We start from the raw sequence: 17019 nt of genomic DNA, 5'->3' as shown, positions 1-17019 counted from the left end.
GCTGCATCCCAGCGAGTGCAGCCTTCTGCTCGCTCGCCTGGAGCTAAAGGGGTGATGGTTCGATGTGCTGACCCTTCTCAAACCCTGTGTGTCCAACCTCAGCCTTCTGTTTCCCAAAACTAGAGAGTGTGTGCAACCTTCTTCAGCTGCATTTATAGTAGAGACAAACTTAAAATGACTCATCACAGACCATGTATCACTTGGGAGGAAAATCTTGTTAATATGGCCCGCTGTACATGATCCATCTCTGTCGATAGTACATAATCTTTGACCCATGTGCTAGGATCATCATCGCATATAAAAGGAAAAGAGAAAAATGTAAAATACTTGAATGAGAGCTTGTATTATAACATTAATATTATTCAGAGTATCTGCTTTCTAGGCTGATGTGATTCATTATTCTAGTAATGCTTTAGTCCTTTGTAATTTGTGGTAATTATGCTTTTTCCTTTTTAATACAAAAAAAATGTATAAAAATAAAAACTTCAAAAGACAGTGGTGCCTGGGTTTTCTGTTCTGCTGACTTGCCCTCCCCAGGGAGCTGCGGGTGGGTGACTGGGGTGAGTTCATCCTGGTGCAGCTGTAGGGACTGGAGAGGAGCAGGGGAAGTGACTTCGGTTCCAAGGGTGGAGCTGGGCTGACCACTGGTCAGTGCAGCACAGGTCAGCCCTGTGTGCCTGTTCCTCAAGGGGCTGCTCTAGCACTGGGGAGAGATGGGATGTGTTTCTTCCAGGGCCCCAGGCAGGATTGAGACTGGAGATCATTGAGAAAATTCACAGTGTGTTTCGGATGGTCTGTGGGTACTTGGGGATGTGCATATTGTTCTTCTCTTAGAAGGTTTCATTCATCTCCACACAGCTCAGGGCAGCAGGGACTCTGCTTTCCTTAGAAAATCTTTCTGTAATTTCTCAGAGTTTTGGTTGTCTCTCAGAGCAAGGGGAGGTGCAGCAGGCGGAGGTGACCCTGGAGCACATCAGCTCCCAGCTCTGCTTCCATGTCCCACGAGGGGAAACTCCCTTTGTTTGCAGCTGTCTGTGGAGCAGTGATGAGGCTGTGGCAGCCCCAGTTCAGCCCTGTACTGACTTCCTGTGCAGAACAACTGTTCATGGGAGGTCAGGCCCTTGTTGCATGTGCAGTGCTTCTAAAGCTGTGGCCCCCGTGATTTTCCACGGGGTTGCGTCCTGGATCCCAGGTGCTGTGAGTCACAAAAACTGGTTTTAATTGTATCATGTGTAGATGGAGTGACTTTGATGTTTCTATAGAGTGAGTGGTGATAAGAGAGGCCAAATCATCACCTGCGGAGTCTGGTGCTAAAACCTTGATAACGAGAACCCCGAGCCACGTGGCCCAGAACACACCTGGCTCATACACAGGCAGCTGGAACCAAGGCCAGCGCAAGTTAACAGAGGAACAAACCATTAAATTTAGTTTAAAAAAGATTTCTAGAGCAGGGGTTTTTGTGTGTGTGTCTTGGGTAGGAAATAATGGCAGCAAAAGTGCAATCATTTCAAGCAGCATATTTAACTTCAGCTTCACATTTTGTTATATGTGGACAAGAACTTGTTTCTCAATTAAAATACTATTTGGCATAAATCACTGTCTCTCACTCTGCTCATCATCAGGCTGGGCAGGAGCTGCTGGGCTGGTTCACTCAGCTTTCTTGGGTAGCTCAGGGATGCTTTCGGAGAGTGGCGTGAGGCCGAGCAGGACCTTGTGTCTCTCGAAGGCTTTGGTTTGTCTGAACACTCTGTCCGTGCCGTGCAGAAAATCCAGCACTCCCAGCACTCCATAGCACTGGTTGAACCTGGGAACCAGAGATAAACATCACTGGAAGTTACTGAGGTTACCTTACCTATCGTCCTCTTTCCTTTCTGAGCCCTGATAATCTCTCCATGTGATTTCTTGTCCCTGCAACAGGCTCCCTGGCAGCTCTGTCGAAGCCTGGGTGAACCTTTTGCAGCTTCTCTCTGGTGCCATCACTGCCCAGAAGTGGTGGCACTGAGCAGCAGCTGTGTTTCTCCTGGGCAGCTCAGAGCTGTGGGAGCACCGGACACCCACGTTACCATGCCCATGTGTTCTCAAGACCTGGCTGTCCTGGGATATGGAGCAGATGTGCTTCCAGCTGGTACAGCTGTTCCACTCAGAGCGTTTCGGCTCTGCAGTGATCTGTGTCCTGGCATGTGGTGACTGAACTGTTCCCTGGGCTGGTTCTGCAGGAGGGGCAGACTTTTCTGGGGAGTATGTCTGAATGTAGTGCCCACTGGGAGATGGGAATGTTTCTCTGCTGCTTGGGTATGTATCCTCGAACAACCTGCTGCAACTGCTCTCTCTCCAGCACAACAGGCTGAGAATCTCTGTCAGGAAGGGTTAATGGTGATTGGCTGGGCAAAGTGTAATCTGATCAGTGTTACTAATCCCAGGGTATGGGAGAGGGACAGACAGGCAGGCTTGCTTATTTCACTGTGTGACTTGCCCTTGCTCTGTCTTTAGATCACATGAAGCGTCTTCTAAACTTCTAGGAAGAGCCTTGCAGAGAACTGTCCTTAACAGGGCTGGAATCCCTTGAAATCCCAATCTCCATTTAACTGCTGTAAGAACTGGCAGCACTCAGCCTGCTCTCAGGTGAACTGCAGAGCTGCTCTGCTGGTGCATGACTTCAGCAGACCCACTTGACCCTCAGAAAGGAGCTTTTCCTGTCGGTGCCAGGGCACAGGCAGGAGAGGAAGGAGAATGGGAAGCTGAGCAGTGCCCAGACATACTTGAGGTGGTGGAAGTCATGGAACTCTGGAGATGGCAGGAAGGGCAGGTGGTAGCCACAGTGAGAAATGCTTGTTGTTACCAGAGCGAGGGAGAACCATGCTGAGATTGAAACAATATGAGATCCCATGATCATCGGGCCAGTCATGACAGGCAGAGTGTTGGAGATCTGGAAATGAGAAGAAACTACCTCATTAATGGGTCCACAACCAGCAGACTCTCCTCTAGGAGCTGAATTTTGTCACCTGGTGATCCATCACACTTGTTTTGTGCAGTGTAAAGGGAAGATCCCTCTGCAAACACCTTACTAAAGTTAGGCAATAATCCCAAAAGTAGTAATAGAGATAAGAGAGTTCTACTAACTGCAAACCATTGTCATAGCCCAAGCTCCCCAAGCCTGCAGTAGAAGTTAGACATGACACCGAACCGTGGGTGTGAGGGCAGCATGATTCCAGTAAATCACCCTGGAATCTGAGGTGTAAATTTCAGGTTCACCTTGGAATGATGCTGAAGCTGCTCCTGGGAAACCTTGCTGTGAAAGGGCATGGCCTGCAGACACACATGGCAATGTGAAAAACCCAGCTGCATCACTTCCTGCCCGGGGCACAAATGGCTCTGGCTGCCCAGACCCAGCTGCCTGCACCAGCATGGCTCAGCTGGGCTCCTCAATCATTATACTGCCCAAAGACTGTCAGCTGGGGAGACCCTCAGAGCTGGTGTTGCAGCCCAGGACTATTGGTAACAGGAGATAGAATTTGTAAGTGGAATCTTTTGAAGTATGTGTTTTCCTGAGAAGTCTCAGCTGGAGGAGTGTTGGGATACGCTCCTTGCAAATACTGATCCCAGCCACCAGCACAAAAATCCTGACAGAATTCTGAGTCCACACAATTACTCAGACTGTGTGTCAGATCTCTTGCTAAAAACACTGTCTGTGCTCCCAGGCCTCTTGGGGCTCATGGAAGCCCTGTCCAGTCAGTTTCTTATCTAGTGGAGGCCCTTGGATCTGTGCTTTTAAAGCTACTGGAGTCCAGTATACACAATTACTGCAACCCTCCTAGATCCGAGCTTCTCGGCAATGCAGCTCAGCTTCCTCTTCCTAAGGAAGAAGCCTCTAAGGGCACATTTGCTTCTCTTCTCTTACCATTCCACCTCATCCCATGGAAATCACACTCCACACAGCAACTGGAGGGTGACCATGGGAGAATCCACTTACTATGTGTTCTATTGGGTGAGCATAAATGGAGACCACACCGATGGGGGCTGTCCACTCGTGATGCTTCTTGTGAATGTACTTATACAGGACTGGGTGGTGAACAAGCCTAGGTAGAGCAAACAGAGAAAGGCAGGTTTTAAGCTCTGCAAGAAAGGAGTAACAGAACACAGAATTTCTACAGGGGACTTGCTCGTGTCTCCTCTAACATAAAGATTTCAGAGCAGCTGGCAGTGAGAGTGTAGGACTCCTTGCCTCCTTTGCTCTCTTTGTATTGGGCCCTTAATTAATGTGTCCGGTGGCTGATGTTAAACACAGTCCAGATAAATCCCATAAATCAAAGTCCCTGAATTACTTATTTATTCAGATCTGGGAGTACTACTTAGGGGAAGACTCACTTTGTATTTTCACCGGTTTGACTTTTTCTGCTGGAAACTGTCAAAGAATCACAATTTTCACTTCTGCAGGTCCTTTGTAAAAAATGGCATTTACATTTTTTGGGTGCATTTGTCCTAAAGGGAAACCTACATATTTCTGAGTGTACTGTGCTTGCTTCTGCACAGGCTTCCGTCTTCCTTGCTTTAGTTCTGTCCTCCAATGTTGGTGTCAGTGCTTGGAAATCCTGCACTGTTGGGAGCCAGGCCCTGATTTGTAGGTGCTGTACAAGGGAACGGAGATCAGTCACTGATCCCTGAGATATTTTCTTTCAGGACAGCCAGTCTTGTTCTTTTCAAAGAATGCTGGGTTACAGCTTCTGTGCAAAACTGCATGTTTCTTCGTGTTTTAAGCTTTTCCGCCTTTAAAATTCTACACATTTTTGTTTACTGGCAGCACCAAGGCCTCATGTTGTGAGGGGGGATTTCAGGACCTGTAAGATTTCCCACATAAATACAAGATTGGTGGAAGAGAGGGACGAGGATTATTGCTGTTGTAGGATATGAGCATAAGCTTAAAGGCATGGAGGAAAATCGAGAGTCCTGTTCCTGTGCTCAGCTCACCTGTGTGTATAATAGAAGAGAATTTCCTCTACTACAGTAAAAATGCTTAGCTCCACAAGAAACCACTGGAAGGTTGGTAATTCCTCGCTGAAGGTGTTGCCCCACGATTTCATGATGTAGAACATGGGCACAAGCATGGGAAAGGAGATAAAGAACTGATTACCCAGCGCCGTGTAGATGGCTTTCCACAGTTTCTTTGTGTCCACCTGCAAAAGAGAAGTCAGGACTTGAGGCTAAGAAAGAAGTGATGCAGTTTCAGTTGGAAGGATGAAAAGCTTTAAGATTTGTAGGCAGTTAGTTTTGGGATCAGCTCTTTAACAAGCAGTCAATGCAGATCTGATCAGTAGCCTCATTACAGGATCTGCCTTCCTCCCTGCAGTGGGTATACAAGACTTGGCTTGATCCTCCTGGAATCCTATCTGGTTGCAAGAGAAAAGCAGAACAGGTTCTTCTCCCCATTCCTGGCCTAAGAGACTGCAGGAAGTGTTTAGCCAGCAGAAAAGGCAGAGTGAGAAGTACTTACAGGATCATTCTTGCCCAGCTGAATGCGATAGCGAGTAATGAAAGTTGGCTTTCCTGTTATATCAGCCACCAGAAGGATTCCATTGAAGCCCCAGAAAGCAAGTGCAGGCACCAATGCAGCCCCTGTGGCATGAGGAAAGGGCAGAGATGTGTGAATGAATTGAAAGCAATGGCTAAATCAGGAACAAAATACACTGGCATAGTACCCAGAGGACCTTGCTGGGACCCAGATGTGCCAAGTGCACATCCCCTGCCCCAAGATGCTTAAAAATGGAATATGGGTGAGTTCTGACACTCAGGTAAGATTAAAGAATGGGAAGGAGGTTAGAGCAGACAAATGTCTCAGAGGTTGAAACTTGACATAACTGAAGCTAAGAAAAGGCTTTTCTAGGTGGCTGGGAGGTCTCTGTTTCTTTTAAATGCAAGTAGGATAAAGTTGAGTTGATCTCTAGCACCTTGCAAGGTCCTACCAATTCTGTTCACCAGCTGTTAATCACAGAAGAGAGTTTTGTAAGTACTACAGCAAGAGTAAAATTCACTGATTTTACTTACATTTTTAGTAATTAGTTCTACTGAGTCATTCGGTTCTCACAGGAGCAAAGTGTCTTCACAGGGAAGCCACTTCAGCAGCAGCAAAAAGATCAGATTTTTAATCTGTACAGGGTTCTGATGATGACCCCATCCAAAAGCAGAACAGCTGCACCACATCAGCTGTGGGTGGCTTCCAAGCCAGTGCTTGTCAGTGGGAGGATTAGTGAGTTCAGGAACCTTGTCCATGTCCCCCTTTTATATGTAATACATAGATGGTTTCTCCTGAGGAGCATTGTTAAAACTCACCAAAGAGGAAGATTGTCCACTCATCTCCTTCCATATAGTTGTAGAACTCCAGCCATGCTGTTTGCCAGAAATTGCCTAAAGTTATATTCTGCATAAACCTGTGGGAATAACAGTTCTTGGTTGCCCATCTTTCCATCCGCCTTTCCCCCTTTCCACAGAAAAGTTTCTCCTCAAGCTGTTTTGTTTGAACATTCTTACCAAGAAACAGAGTTCACTAAGGCAGTGAACATGAGCAGGCCTGTACTGAAGACATAGGCACTGATCTTCAAGGCATCCCAGAGCTTCTCTCCCTGTGAGAAGCAACAAGAGTAAGCACGTGCTGCTGTGTCCTGCCCTGGCATTTTTGGTATTTGAAATGACGAAGGCAGTCTTGTGATGGCCTGTTTTGCTTCACACACTCTGAAGAACACAATAACAAAGCTGTTGTGGGATACGGTGTGTAATGGAGGGGGGAGTACACACACATCCATCTGCCATGCTTACAGAGACCTGATGCATGGCTGATGTGGAATTTCTCTGGAATAACCAAAGGGAGAGAAAGGACCACTGATTTTTTCCCTCTTTTTTTTTATTTGGCATGCTGCTCAGTACCTGGAGGGCTATAACTCAAGGGGCTTCTGGATAACTCAGAGCTGTGGGAAAGGAACACCTGCCGATAAGGAATGTTGCTCCATCTCAGCACCTTCCTCCCTCAGTATTTTCTCCCTCCCAAGATGCAGTGTTTTCTCCCCACAGCAGTCAAGAACTGCTGTGTTCAGATGACCTGGCTAACAGGAATAAGTACGTTCAAAAAGCAGTATTCAATATATTTGAATATTTAAATATTCAAAATGAAGTTGTTTAGCAAATACACAACAAATTTATAACTAATTATCTGTCTTTTAGAGTAGTCCAAGTTGGAATTGGTTCTGGAGTGCAATTAATTTGGTTTTCATGAGTGAATATGAATTATATTTATCTGCAATATAAATGTTTTTTAAAAAATCAATGCAATTCAAAAATGATACAGTATAATTAACCAGCTATTGTCTTCTTCATTCCTCTGTCCTTCCTGTTTTTTAACTGTGGTGTTGTGCTGCACAAACACACTGTAGTAAAAACAGTGTGATTCATAGCTGCTGTCCTGCTCACCTCCTGTCAGAGAGGACAAACAAGAGAGGCAGCTCTGAGAAATGCCAAATGCAGGTGGTTTAGGGTAATGCAATATAAAGGAATCCTCTTTACATGGCTTTTAGATTCTGTAACAGTTACAGTACATTAAACGTGGCCCAGGACTTATGAGCAATATTTATTTGTCCCAGGACAGAACTTTGCTCATTAGCACTGAAACATTCACTATTAAAACAACCAACCAATCATTTCCTCCTATCACCTCCTTCTCTCTCTCTTTTTTTTTAATCGAAAAAGCAGCCAGGGATGAAGTAACTTGCCATGACTCTTGCCCTACAGTCTGATGTTTGTGAACCCTCTGGATTTATTTGAGAGCAGTGCAATCAGCTGCCACTGTTATCACTGGGTGTACTGAAGTGCAAATGCCAGGCTGGCAAAAGCCTCTCCTCCAGCATCAGATAGTGCCTGCTGGATCCTGGACCAGAGATTTGCTCTCTTAGCAATTCCACTCTTTCAGTTGCATCCATATTATGCCCTATGTATACTGATGTAAGACTTTCTTAACCTTTAGACCCTGGACCATCACTTACATAGTCCTTAGAAAAAAAGGTTACAGAAGCTATGAAAAGCTTTGAGCTTTTTAACAGACTTGTATCCTATAAATCCTTTTTCTCCTGGGATGATGAGAGAGCATACCAAACAAAAATTCTGTCTTACAAGTGTCAGATATTTCAGTTAGACCAAATAAAGTTTCAGTTGCTTTAGCATCCTCCAGCTCAAGAGTTTCAAACATTAGTAACTCATAATACTCACAGACACTGTGCATGTTGTGCTTTGAGACAGGACAGAGAGGAGCTAAAGCTCAGCACTTCATCTATTTTAAAAGCCCTTTGGCTAGGATATGTCTTGTTTTAAGCCTGTGTTTTTATTGCATGTGATGAAGTGATTATATGAATCCCACACAGTATAATTACACGAGCAGTAGAAGCAGAGAAGTTTACATAGAAAAAAAAATCTTGTTCATCAAGTCCAAGTGCTTAACACCCTGCTTCTTCTCATGCCAACAGCTATGGCACAGTAGTTTCCAAACTAATTCATGGATTGCTTGAGTTCTTGCTCTTAAATTGCTAGTTCTTGTTCTTAAAGTGCTTGTAGAAGTTGGCAAATTCCTTAAGTGCAGGACAGGGCTGCTGCTGGCAAGGTAAAGAGACTGGGGCACATCAGCTGGGAAGTAAGTGTTTAGCAGGACCACTCTGAGGACCAGGCCCAATGAGGTGGCACAGCTTCTGGTTATGGGGGACTGTGGTGGGTTCTTGCCATGCAAGCAAAGATAACAGGCCCTTCCCCACTTGCTGCTGTAGCTGCAGTCCACTGGAAGGGAAAAATGCTGGGGAAATGTTGCTTTAGTGATAAGAGGTGAGCTCCTAATTGCACTAAAATGTTTGGAATGAGGATGTCTGTCACTTCTCTTAGAAGATGATTCAACACATCCAGCCTTCCAAAGCATCTGCATAACGCTTCCTTTAAAAGATGACCTTGAGCCTTTACCTGCTTCTGCAGCTCAGCAGTGGAGGAATATCCAGAGTCTCTTTCCATCTGAAATAAAAGGTGAAGTGAACCTTGTACAGTTGGAGAGTGGCAGAATATGATGCTGACAACACCAAATCCCGTCCACTTGCAGCTCAGTGGTAAAAGTGTAAAACATTTACTCTCTGTGCCCTGTCCTGTCCTGCTCCATCCTTCATGTGTTGGCCATCAAGCAAAGCTAAGTTCTTGAGAAGAAAAATGCCCTTATTTCCTGAGGAGCTAGTAGTATCCCAGAAGATTAACAGGGATGCAAGGATAACAAAGAAAAATGGGAGAACAGCCAAAACCAAAGATTTTTGATTGTGTCACTGGTGTGTTGTGGTAAGACTTCCTCCCTTGATCTGGCCCAGGAATACACTGCAGCACTCAGTAGCTACTCCAGCCCTTCCCAGGCTGTAAGGAAATGATAATGTGGGACATATGTTCTTCCATAATGACAACATGCAATTAAATGAACAGGGATGAAAACAAAGTGAGTTTGTGCCACAGAGAATTAACACAGTAGAGCCCCACAGCCTTTGCTCAAACTCTAAGTTACAGTTTAAGAATATGGTAAGTAACAAAATCATCTTTGCTTCAAGTCCTGCTACGCTCACTTAGAGGGTTAAGGTCCTAAATGGGCACGTGGCCATCTCATAATAAATCTCCCTGCATTTGGCTCTGGCTTGACCATTTGTTGATGATTTTGTTATAAAAAAATTAAAAAAATAAACCAAACCCAAGATTTAAGTAGCTGCTGAGGCTTCACTGCTGGCCATGGCCATGAAGGGTTCTGTATTTCAGGCCATGTTCTGGCTGTCCTAGGGATTATTGCGTAGCTGGTTTTATATTTCTGCACTCTTATCGTCAAATATAATTAGCAAAAGTTAACGAAACATTCCTTAATGTTTTCTTGGTTTCACATGGTCTTTTAAGAACAAACACACAACTTCTAATAATATGACGGCCAGATTACTGAGGATTGCAGAATTTAATCCATTTTGCTTTTCCTAATCAGCAGAACATTCAAGCACAGGCAAACTGTTACCTAAAGTACAAAGGCAAGCACAGAGAAGGTTCAAAGGTCCCTGTGTAGGGTACAAATAGTTGGAAAATTACTCATTAGGAAGGTGATATTCTATTACCTTGATAATGGAGGGAAGCCTCTTGGGAGTACTCTTCTTGCAGCGTTTCAGAGAGGAGGAATAAACTGCCAAGAAGAAGTCCTGTATTAGTCAGGAGGTTATAGTTTAGATTTGAAATTACAGCCTTCTGGGTATGTTCTTACAAATACAACTGTGTTTATTTACAAGTGTTTCCAGCTCTGTTACGTTATATATTAGTATGCAAGTTAAAGGGCACGAGACAGATGAATTAGACACCTTCTTCCTGCTTACTCACAGACACAAAAAGAGCAAGGCCAGCCCACTACACCACACACTTTAGTGGAAGAAACTGATGTTAGACAGTTCTGAGGAGGAAAAAAGAAAAATAAGGCGGAAAGGGATTTGAAACTTGAAACCCTGAGGCCAACTCCCAACCCCGAATTTCAACACTAGGGTTGGAAGTACTCCTATGGGAAATGCTAACTTTCAGTAGCCGTCTTAAAAAAGAAACCAAATCCAAGTTTAGTTTGTCTCCCTTGGCAAAAAAAAGTAGCGTGAGAGGTGCCCTAAGGTGCTATTGCTTAAAATGAGGATGTGCTAGGGAACCTGCAGTGTCCCAGGGCTTCTTGTCCTTCCCCAGATATGGAGCTCCTCACTACTGGACTTTGTCAGCTACCAGAGCCAGTCTGCGGGATTTTCTTTTCCTCTCATATTGTTTGCCAACCACATCTTTATTGATAAAATACAGTTGAACTCCAACATATCTGATGAAGAATACCCATAAGAAACAACTAAAAATAGCCTCTAGCCTGAACAGAACAGCATAAATAACATGCCACAGGTCAAATTTAAATGGATCTTATCTTAATTTTTAAAAGACCTTCTAATCACGTCCGTTACGTAACATCCACTACGTGCCCATCTTGTCACACAAGTCCCCTCAGGGCAGGTGTGCCCACTGTCTCCAAGAAAACACTACTAATGCTTGAAATATGTCAGGCTCAAACAATCCATTCCTTTGAGGCTTTGCTCCATTCCAGCTTCCTTAACAGGTTGTTCAGAGCCTTGAACAGTTGACTGTCTGCACAGAGGGAGACTTCACAGCTTCCCTGGGAAATCTGTTCCAGTATTTGACAACCTTCACTGTAATTTTTTTCCACTTGGAATTTTTTTGGTTATAACTCCTATTATTTGCCCTGTGCACATCCCTATCTTTACAACCACCCAGCAGGGAGCTGAAAAGAGCAATATCCAATTATTCTGCTCAGATAGTAGAGTAAATAGTGCTGGCCATAGTTTTCCGTGGTTAAAAGAGATTAGGAGAGGAGACCCCAATTCTGCTCTGATGACTTTGTAGCAGACAACATTAGATCTAGGTGAGGCAGGTGTAAAAGGGGAACCTCACTGAGCTGGAAGGCTGATGCTCCAGAGGTTCCTGTATCCAGCAGTGCTGACTCAAACCTGCTGAAACTTTGCATGTGAAGAGCTAGAGAGCAGAGCACTGTAGAAAATGTGACTCTGCTTTGAGTTTTTAGAAGGAGAAGGAGCTATTACTTGATTGAGTCACGTATTCTGTGCATTTAGGAAAGAGTTAAAATCACGATCACATTTCTAGTACTCTTTTTTAAATAATCAATTTATGACAGAAGGCTGGCTTGGGCAAAGATTTCCCGTTCAAAACAGAGCTTCCACATCTGCTTACCCTCTGTTTCAGAACACTGCCTTTATTAAGCCACTTTTCAGGATAAGATTTTACATTACTTACATTAAACCCAGATAAATTTGGATAGAGTAGGTTTTCCCCAACATCTCATTACCTACTCTTTTTTTATTGCATAATGTCTCTCCTGATTCAGAATACAGCAAATACATTAAAAAACCATTCATGTAACCATGGCTGTTTCAGCAAACAAAAAAGCCATTCAGCTGCTTGGCACTGCTCTCATGTTGGCATGTTTTACAGCCCTGAATCAACCACTGAAGCTCTCAGCTGCCTGTAGCTATTTCCAAATATCAGCTAGAACTAGTGCTGCTTAAAAAAAAAAAAGTTCCTTTCCAGTTATTTCCAATTAGTTAATTGAAATTTGCTCCAAAGCAAATTCTCAACCATAAAGTAAAATAATTGCTTTTCCAATCAGTCTCCTGACATTAAAGGGGGAACATACACTAGTCAAACAAGGATTCTAATGCATTTTCTTATATTATTATTTCCATGTATAACTTCATTTGCCCAAAAACTGTTCATTAAGTCACAGATCTTGTTTTCACTGAATTTTCCACTTCAGGTACCAAAAAAAGCTAGCTTGTCTACGTCATGTTTCAAAATGCTCAACATAATCTGAGTATAATCTGAAAAAATCTCTGATGCATTTTTTAAAAAAAACTGTTCATTAAGTCACAGATCTTGTTTTCACTGAATTTTCCACTTCAGGTACCAAAAAAAGCTAGCTTGTCTACGTCATGTTTCAAAATGCTCAACATAATCTGAGTATAATCTGAAAAAATCTCTGACGCATTTTTTACATTTTTTATAACATGTGAATTATTATTTATGCCCCATGCCTGATGTTCTCTTATATTTCTGGTGCCCAGACAGCCCCAAGCTGAGGCAGCACGGGTGCCCTTTCCCTGTACTGTACCCATTGCACCACCTCCTTCTGCCACCAGCCACAGACCTGCATGGCAGGTGCAGCTCAGTAGCAGCTCCATCTGCTGTGATGGACTGGCTGCCCACCACAGCTCCTTGGGATTCCTTTTGCCTTCCTGCCTGAAGCTTCTGTTGTAGATCTTACTTCACTGAAATCAACCTTTATAGGGCACAGACAGTGGAAAACTGCTCCTGGGAGAAAAAAGGCTGTGACTATCCATGAAAGTACAGAACATAGTGAACAAAAAACACAGGACCACTTACCTGGTCACCTGAACAGCTGCATATCAGCCACTCTATGTGGACAGACACAGGACCAGACGTGGTGTTTGATGTCCTACCAAGCACTGCATGGATCTTAGGGCAACCACTGCTCCTAGAAAAGCTGACAAAGGACTTCACACAGACACATGACATTGCCTTTAAATGACTTCCTCAAAGTTTCTATCATATCTTTTCAAGCTGCTATACCCTTGAACTCTGGCTGCCTGTTCTTTGCTCACCTCCTGCTGATGGTAGCCTAGGAGAGGTCCTTTGTGTCTATTCAGAGCCCAGAGCTCAACTCCTCACTTTTCACTACTGCTCTCGAAACTTTATGAGGGTTTAGGGAAGGGTGATGGGGGTGTGCTTCCAAGCCGGTGCTGCCTGTCCCCTCCCAGACAAGTCATGTGAAGCCAGTGCCATGTCACTGTTAGTGCTGGCAGTGTTCCCCGTGGGTATGTGCACACTGTTACTCAGTTAAGCACGTGGAATAAATCTCTGCAGGTAAATTTTTCATCGTTATACCTGATAACAGAAAAGCCACCAATGCCCCTAAAGATAAGCATTTTTTATAATTCACTAACTCATGGCTGGAGCACAAAATAGCTACTGCCAGTGCAACTGAATGGGTCAAAAGTGTATTTGTTAAAAGCAATTAGGGGTCACTGTGGAATTTGGCAAAAAACCAGCAGTCCAGCTTTCATGCTGTTGTAGTAAGTCTAAAAATTACACCAACTCTGTTGCTACACAGTGCTCTCAACCAGTTACAGACTTTGCTTCCATGGGTACGCTGAAGATACATACAGGTTAGCATGTGCTTGGGCTCAGCTGTCTTTAAACATAATGTTTACAGACCATAAAGAGTGTAATTACAGTATTGCAGAGAGCAAGATGTAATTTACAGTAACATTAGTCTTTATTATGCAAATGTGGCCCCAATCTGTTACTTACCCCATAAATAGTTCCCTATTACGAACTAAGCTCTGAGAACTGAGGGTGTTACTATCATAACTCCCCAGATTTATTTTTCCACAAGAGGAAAGACAGGGAATATCACCTCTGCCTCACAGTTAGCCTTGTTTGCCCTTCACAGGTGAAGTAACACAAGCTCCTTCTCAGTAACACCCCATGCCAGGAGAGCTGCAACTGCAGAGAGCTCTGCAAGAGTGAACAGGATTTAACCCTCTGTTACTGTTTCCATCGACACTTTCTCTTACCTAATTCCAACTATTCCCTGGTAGGGACAGAAGTTGTCATTCTTAGCAGTTGCTACCAATTGGTATTTATCACACAGAGCAGACTCAACAGGGAGGAATGTGATTCCTTCAAACTATTTACTCACGTGCAGAGGAGGAAGTGGAAATGAGCATCTCAAGAGAGGGGTGCCATAAGGATAATGTCCTCAGCTCATCTTTGGATTTAAGCTTGTAGGGGGAGGGCTGTTCATCCAACAGCCAAAAGTAGGTGAAAAGACAGTGAATTTTGGACCTCAGTGTTCCTTTTTAACCACGGTTCAATTCCAACATGGGTAATCTCTGAAATATTCATACCCATAGGGACAGCTCAGCACATTAGTCATAGGGTTGTAAATGCCATTTGTCTTCTGCTGCAGTTTTGTGCCTAGCACAGGTTATCACTCATCTAACAGCTGCTTCTGGCTGCTCTGTGCCCTCTGCTGATGTCTCCACCACAGACACTCCAATGCTGGTGCAATCTTTGCTGAGCCATGCAAAAAGTCTGATTTCTTCTCAGCAAAAAAGCTTTTTGATCAGACACTTCATAAAATAACTTTGTTCACTCCCCACAGTTTTTGTAATAGCCACTAGATGTTTCACTATTCAAAAGGAACATCAGGGGAAAATCTATGAAGAATCTTTCAGAGTGTTGTACAAGCCCATACTGACAGTTCCTCTAAGGCTGAAGAGGCATCTGAACTTGGCACACATCACCCATTGCCTAATTCCCTGCATTCTAAACCAGATTTCTCACCACCTGCCAGGGCATGTGTGCCACGACCTAGCACTACAGTGGTTGCTTTTACGGAACAATGGAAGGGTGAGGACAACAAAAGTTCACGTTTCAGGATTCCCACAAGTTAAGTTTTCCTGTGGTGGTGTGACTAAAGGAAAGGCACAACAGGACATGCAGCTCAAGCTGGCCAGTGTGAAAGTGTTGAGCTAAAGGCCTTTACTCCACTTTATAATGCAGCTCTACATTCATGTGTAGATGTGAGGACTCTTCAAGACCTGCTTTGGAGTGCTGGAGTTGGAGGCAAAATTGGTAACTTCCACATACAGAAATGATGGGACTTTTTAAAGAGCAGGGTGCCTTTTCCAGCTATTCTGAATCTTTATTAGCCATGTCGTGTTTGAAAAAAACGAATTCTGATCTCATCAAGCAAAATGCATCTCCAGCTCTTCCCACCAGTGCTTGCAAACATCCTTGAACAGCTTTTTTTTTTTTACACACGAATTTTTAAACACTACAAATGTAATTTATCACAGGTGGTTATTGCCTGCAACACATTTTTATTACAGTACCAAGGCACAGATATTTACAACGGCCTGAAGAGATGCATCCTCCCTTTTCCCCTAGATTCAACATCCCTTCAAGCACTGGGTTTACGAGTAAGAAAAATTACTCTGAACTCTTTCGGGAAATAAAAACTTGACCTTATACTTACAGGGTGCTGTAATCCAGCCTGCTAAATTTACCTGCTAACAATATAGATTTCCTTGTAGAGAATCCCAGACTCAACTGACCACAGGAAGAAAGGTGATTACTTTCTGGCAGTGTAGCATACTGCATGCTGCATAAATAATGCAACCCTAGAGACTGCAGAGCTAAGGCAAAACGGTAACTCTCCATCATCTCTGAAGATAAACTCTGAATCAAAATAATGCTCAATAATGGGACGTACTAAGATGCTGACAGCAGCAAGGTCACTTGACAGAGCAGCACGTGAAAAACGCTCTTCTTTTCGAAAGGTAACATTTCTGCTGAGGCATGAACATTAAACTTGAGACACTGAACGATGTCTGACATGTGAAAGATACCAATATCTGGTTTTCCAGATACTTTGATCAAAACGCTGGGCAAGTAGCTGAGATTCAGGGAGAGGAAAGACTCCCATATGGTGGGCAGATAACCCAGTGCCAGAACATATAGAGATATAGGCACACACGTATTTTACAACAGATGCAACCCTGTCCAGAAGGAAGGCAGTCTAAAACAAAGGAAATACTATCTAAGCTTAATTAGTAGACAAGCTTCCAAATGAACTGCCTATCTGCCATCAGCATCAGCCAGCAAAGCAAGTGTTGGCAGCCGTGTTCCACAAGCAGTAGCTGCTTTACCAGCTACAACCTTCTGTTGCTAACGTAATTTAAATTCCATTCCTGGAACAGGAGAAGCCACACTAAAAGTCTGCAGGTGTAGTAGGAACTTAAATGACTTCTAAGCTCCTGCAGGAAGAAGCAGAACTTGCTCAATTAATGAGCTTCATACCCACTACACCATAGGAGCAACGCGTGCTAGGACAGCAGTGGTTTGCTCTCTGGGCTTTAGAAAATCCCCGTTGGGAAACAAACCCTCATCCCACTCCCACCCTGCGCGCCCGTGGCCTGGGAGCCCGGGGGGGCTCGGGCCTAACCCCGACCCGGGGACCCCCTCACCTCCCCTTGGTGAGGGAGGGGTGGCCTCTGCTTCTTTCGGGGACGCTCAGCCAGGGCCCGGGGCCGCCCGTGTCCCAAGGGATCGGGGTGCTGGGGGCTCCCCATGCTGGGAGCCTAGCCCAGCCCCAGTGGGCGTTATGGCGCCGGTTCCCTCACGGAGCGGAGGCATCCAGCTCCCTCATCCCTACCCCCCGCCCGCGGACTTTGGACTCGCCCGCCGTTTGCAGCGCGGGGAGCCCGGGCGAGCCCATTAGCGGCACTGCGGGGGGGAGGGAGGAGGAGAATCACGAGTCAGCCGGAGCCGGGCACATGCGCAGTACGGGCACCACGG

At 44.6% G+C, this 17019-nt stretch overlaps 1 protein-coding gene across 7 annotated transcripts; it reads right to left on the bottom strand.

The window, feature by feature from the left end:
* Nucleotides 1-196: 196 nt before the first annotated feature.
* FAXDC2 (fatty acid hydroxylase domain containing 2) lies at nt 197-16870 on the bottom strand. Of its 7 annotated transcripts, XM_048319437.1 has the most exons (13): nt 16689-16870; nt 14357-14549; nt 13018-13149; nt 11512-11627; nt 10146-10210; nt 8983-9030; nt 6523-6614; nt 6325-6422; nt 5489-5610; nt 4966-5171; nt 3971-4076; nt 2760-2926; nt 197-1804 (listed from the first exon to the last, which is right to left on the bottom strand). In XM_048319437.1, exons 4-13 carry the CDS (start codon nt 11582-11584, stop codon nt 1648-1650), a joined length of 1134 nt encoding a protein of 377 aa, XP_048175394.1. In that variant the 5' UTR covers nt 11585-11627; nt 13018-13149; nt 14357-14549; nt 16689-16870; the 3' UTR covers nt 197-1647. The 7 variants fall into 7 exon arrangements, with proteins under 7 accessions (XP_048175394.1, XP_048175391.1, XP_048175390.1 ...); XM_048319434.1 differs by lacking the exon at nt 14357-14549; XM_048319433.1 differs by lacking the exon at nt 14357-14549 and having other exon boundaries at nt 13018-13138.
* Between the last annotated feature and the right edge of the window lie 149 nt (nt 16871-17019).

Source organism: Corvus hawaiiensis, chromosome 15 (assembly GCF_020740725.1).
Source record: "Corvus hawaiiensis isolate bCorHaw1 chromosome 15, bCorHaw1.pri.cur, whole genome shotgun sequence".
In the NCBI taxonomy this organism is placed as follows: Eukaryota; Metazoa; Chordata; class Aves; order Passeriformes; family Corvidae; genus Corvus; species Corvus hawaiiensis.
This window is presented reverse-complemented; position numbering and strand designations above follow the sequence as displayed.

What these genes read in the sequence shown, in the direction of transcription:
- FAXDC2 (XM_048319437.1), bottom strand. Translation starts at nt 11,584, where the DNA reads ATGCAAAGTTTCAGCAGGTTTGAGTCAGCACTGCTGGATACAGGAACC. An exon ending in GGCTTCCCTCCATTATCAAG is followed by an intron (nt 9,031 to 10,145) that starts GTAATAGAATAT and finishes CTTTTATTTCAG; the next exon opens with ATGGAAAGAGACTCTGGATA. An exon ending in CATGACTTCCACCACCTCAA is followed by an intron (nt 1,805 to 2,759) that starts GTATGTCTGGGC and finishes TCTGGTTCCCAG; the next exon opens with GTTCAACCAGTGCTATGGAG.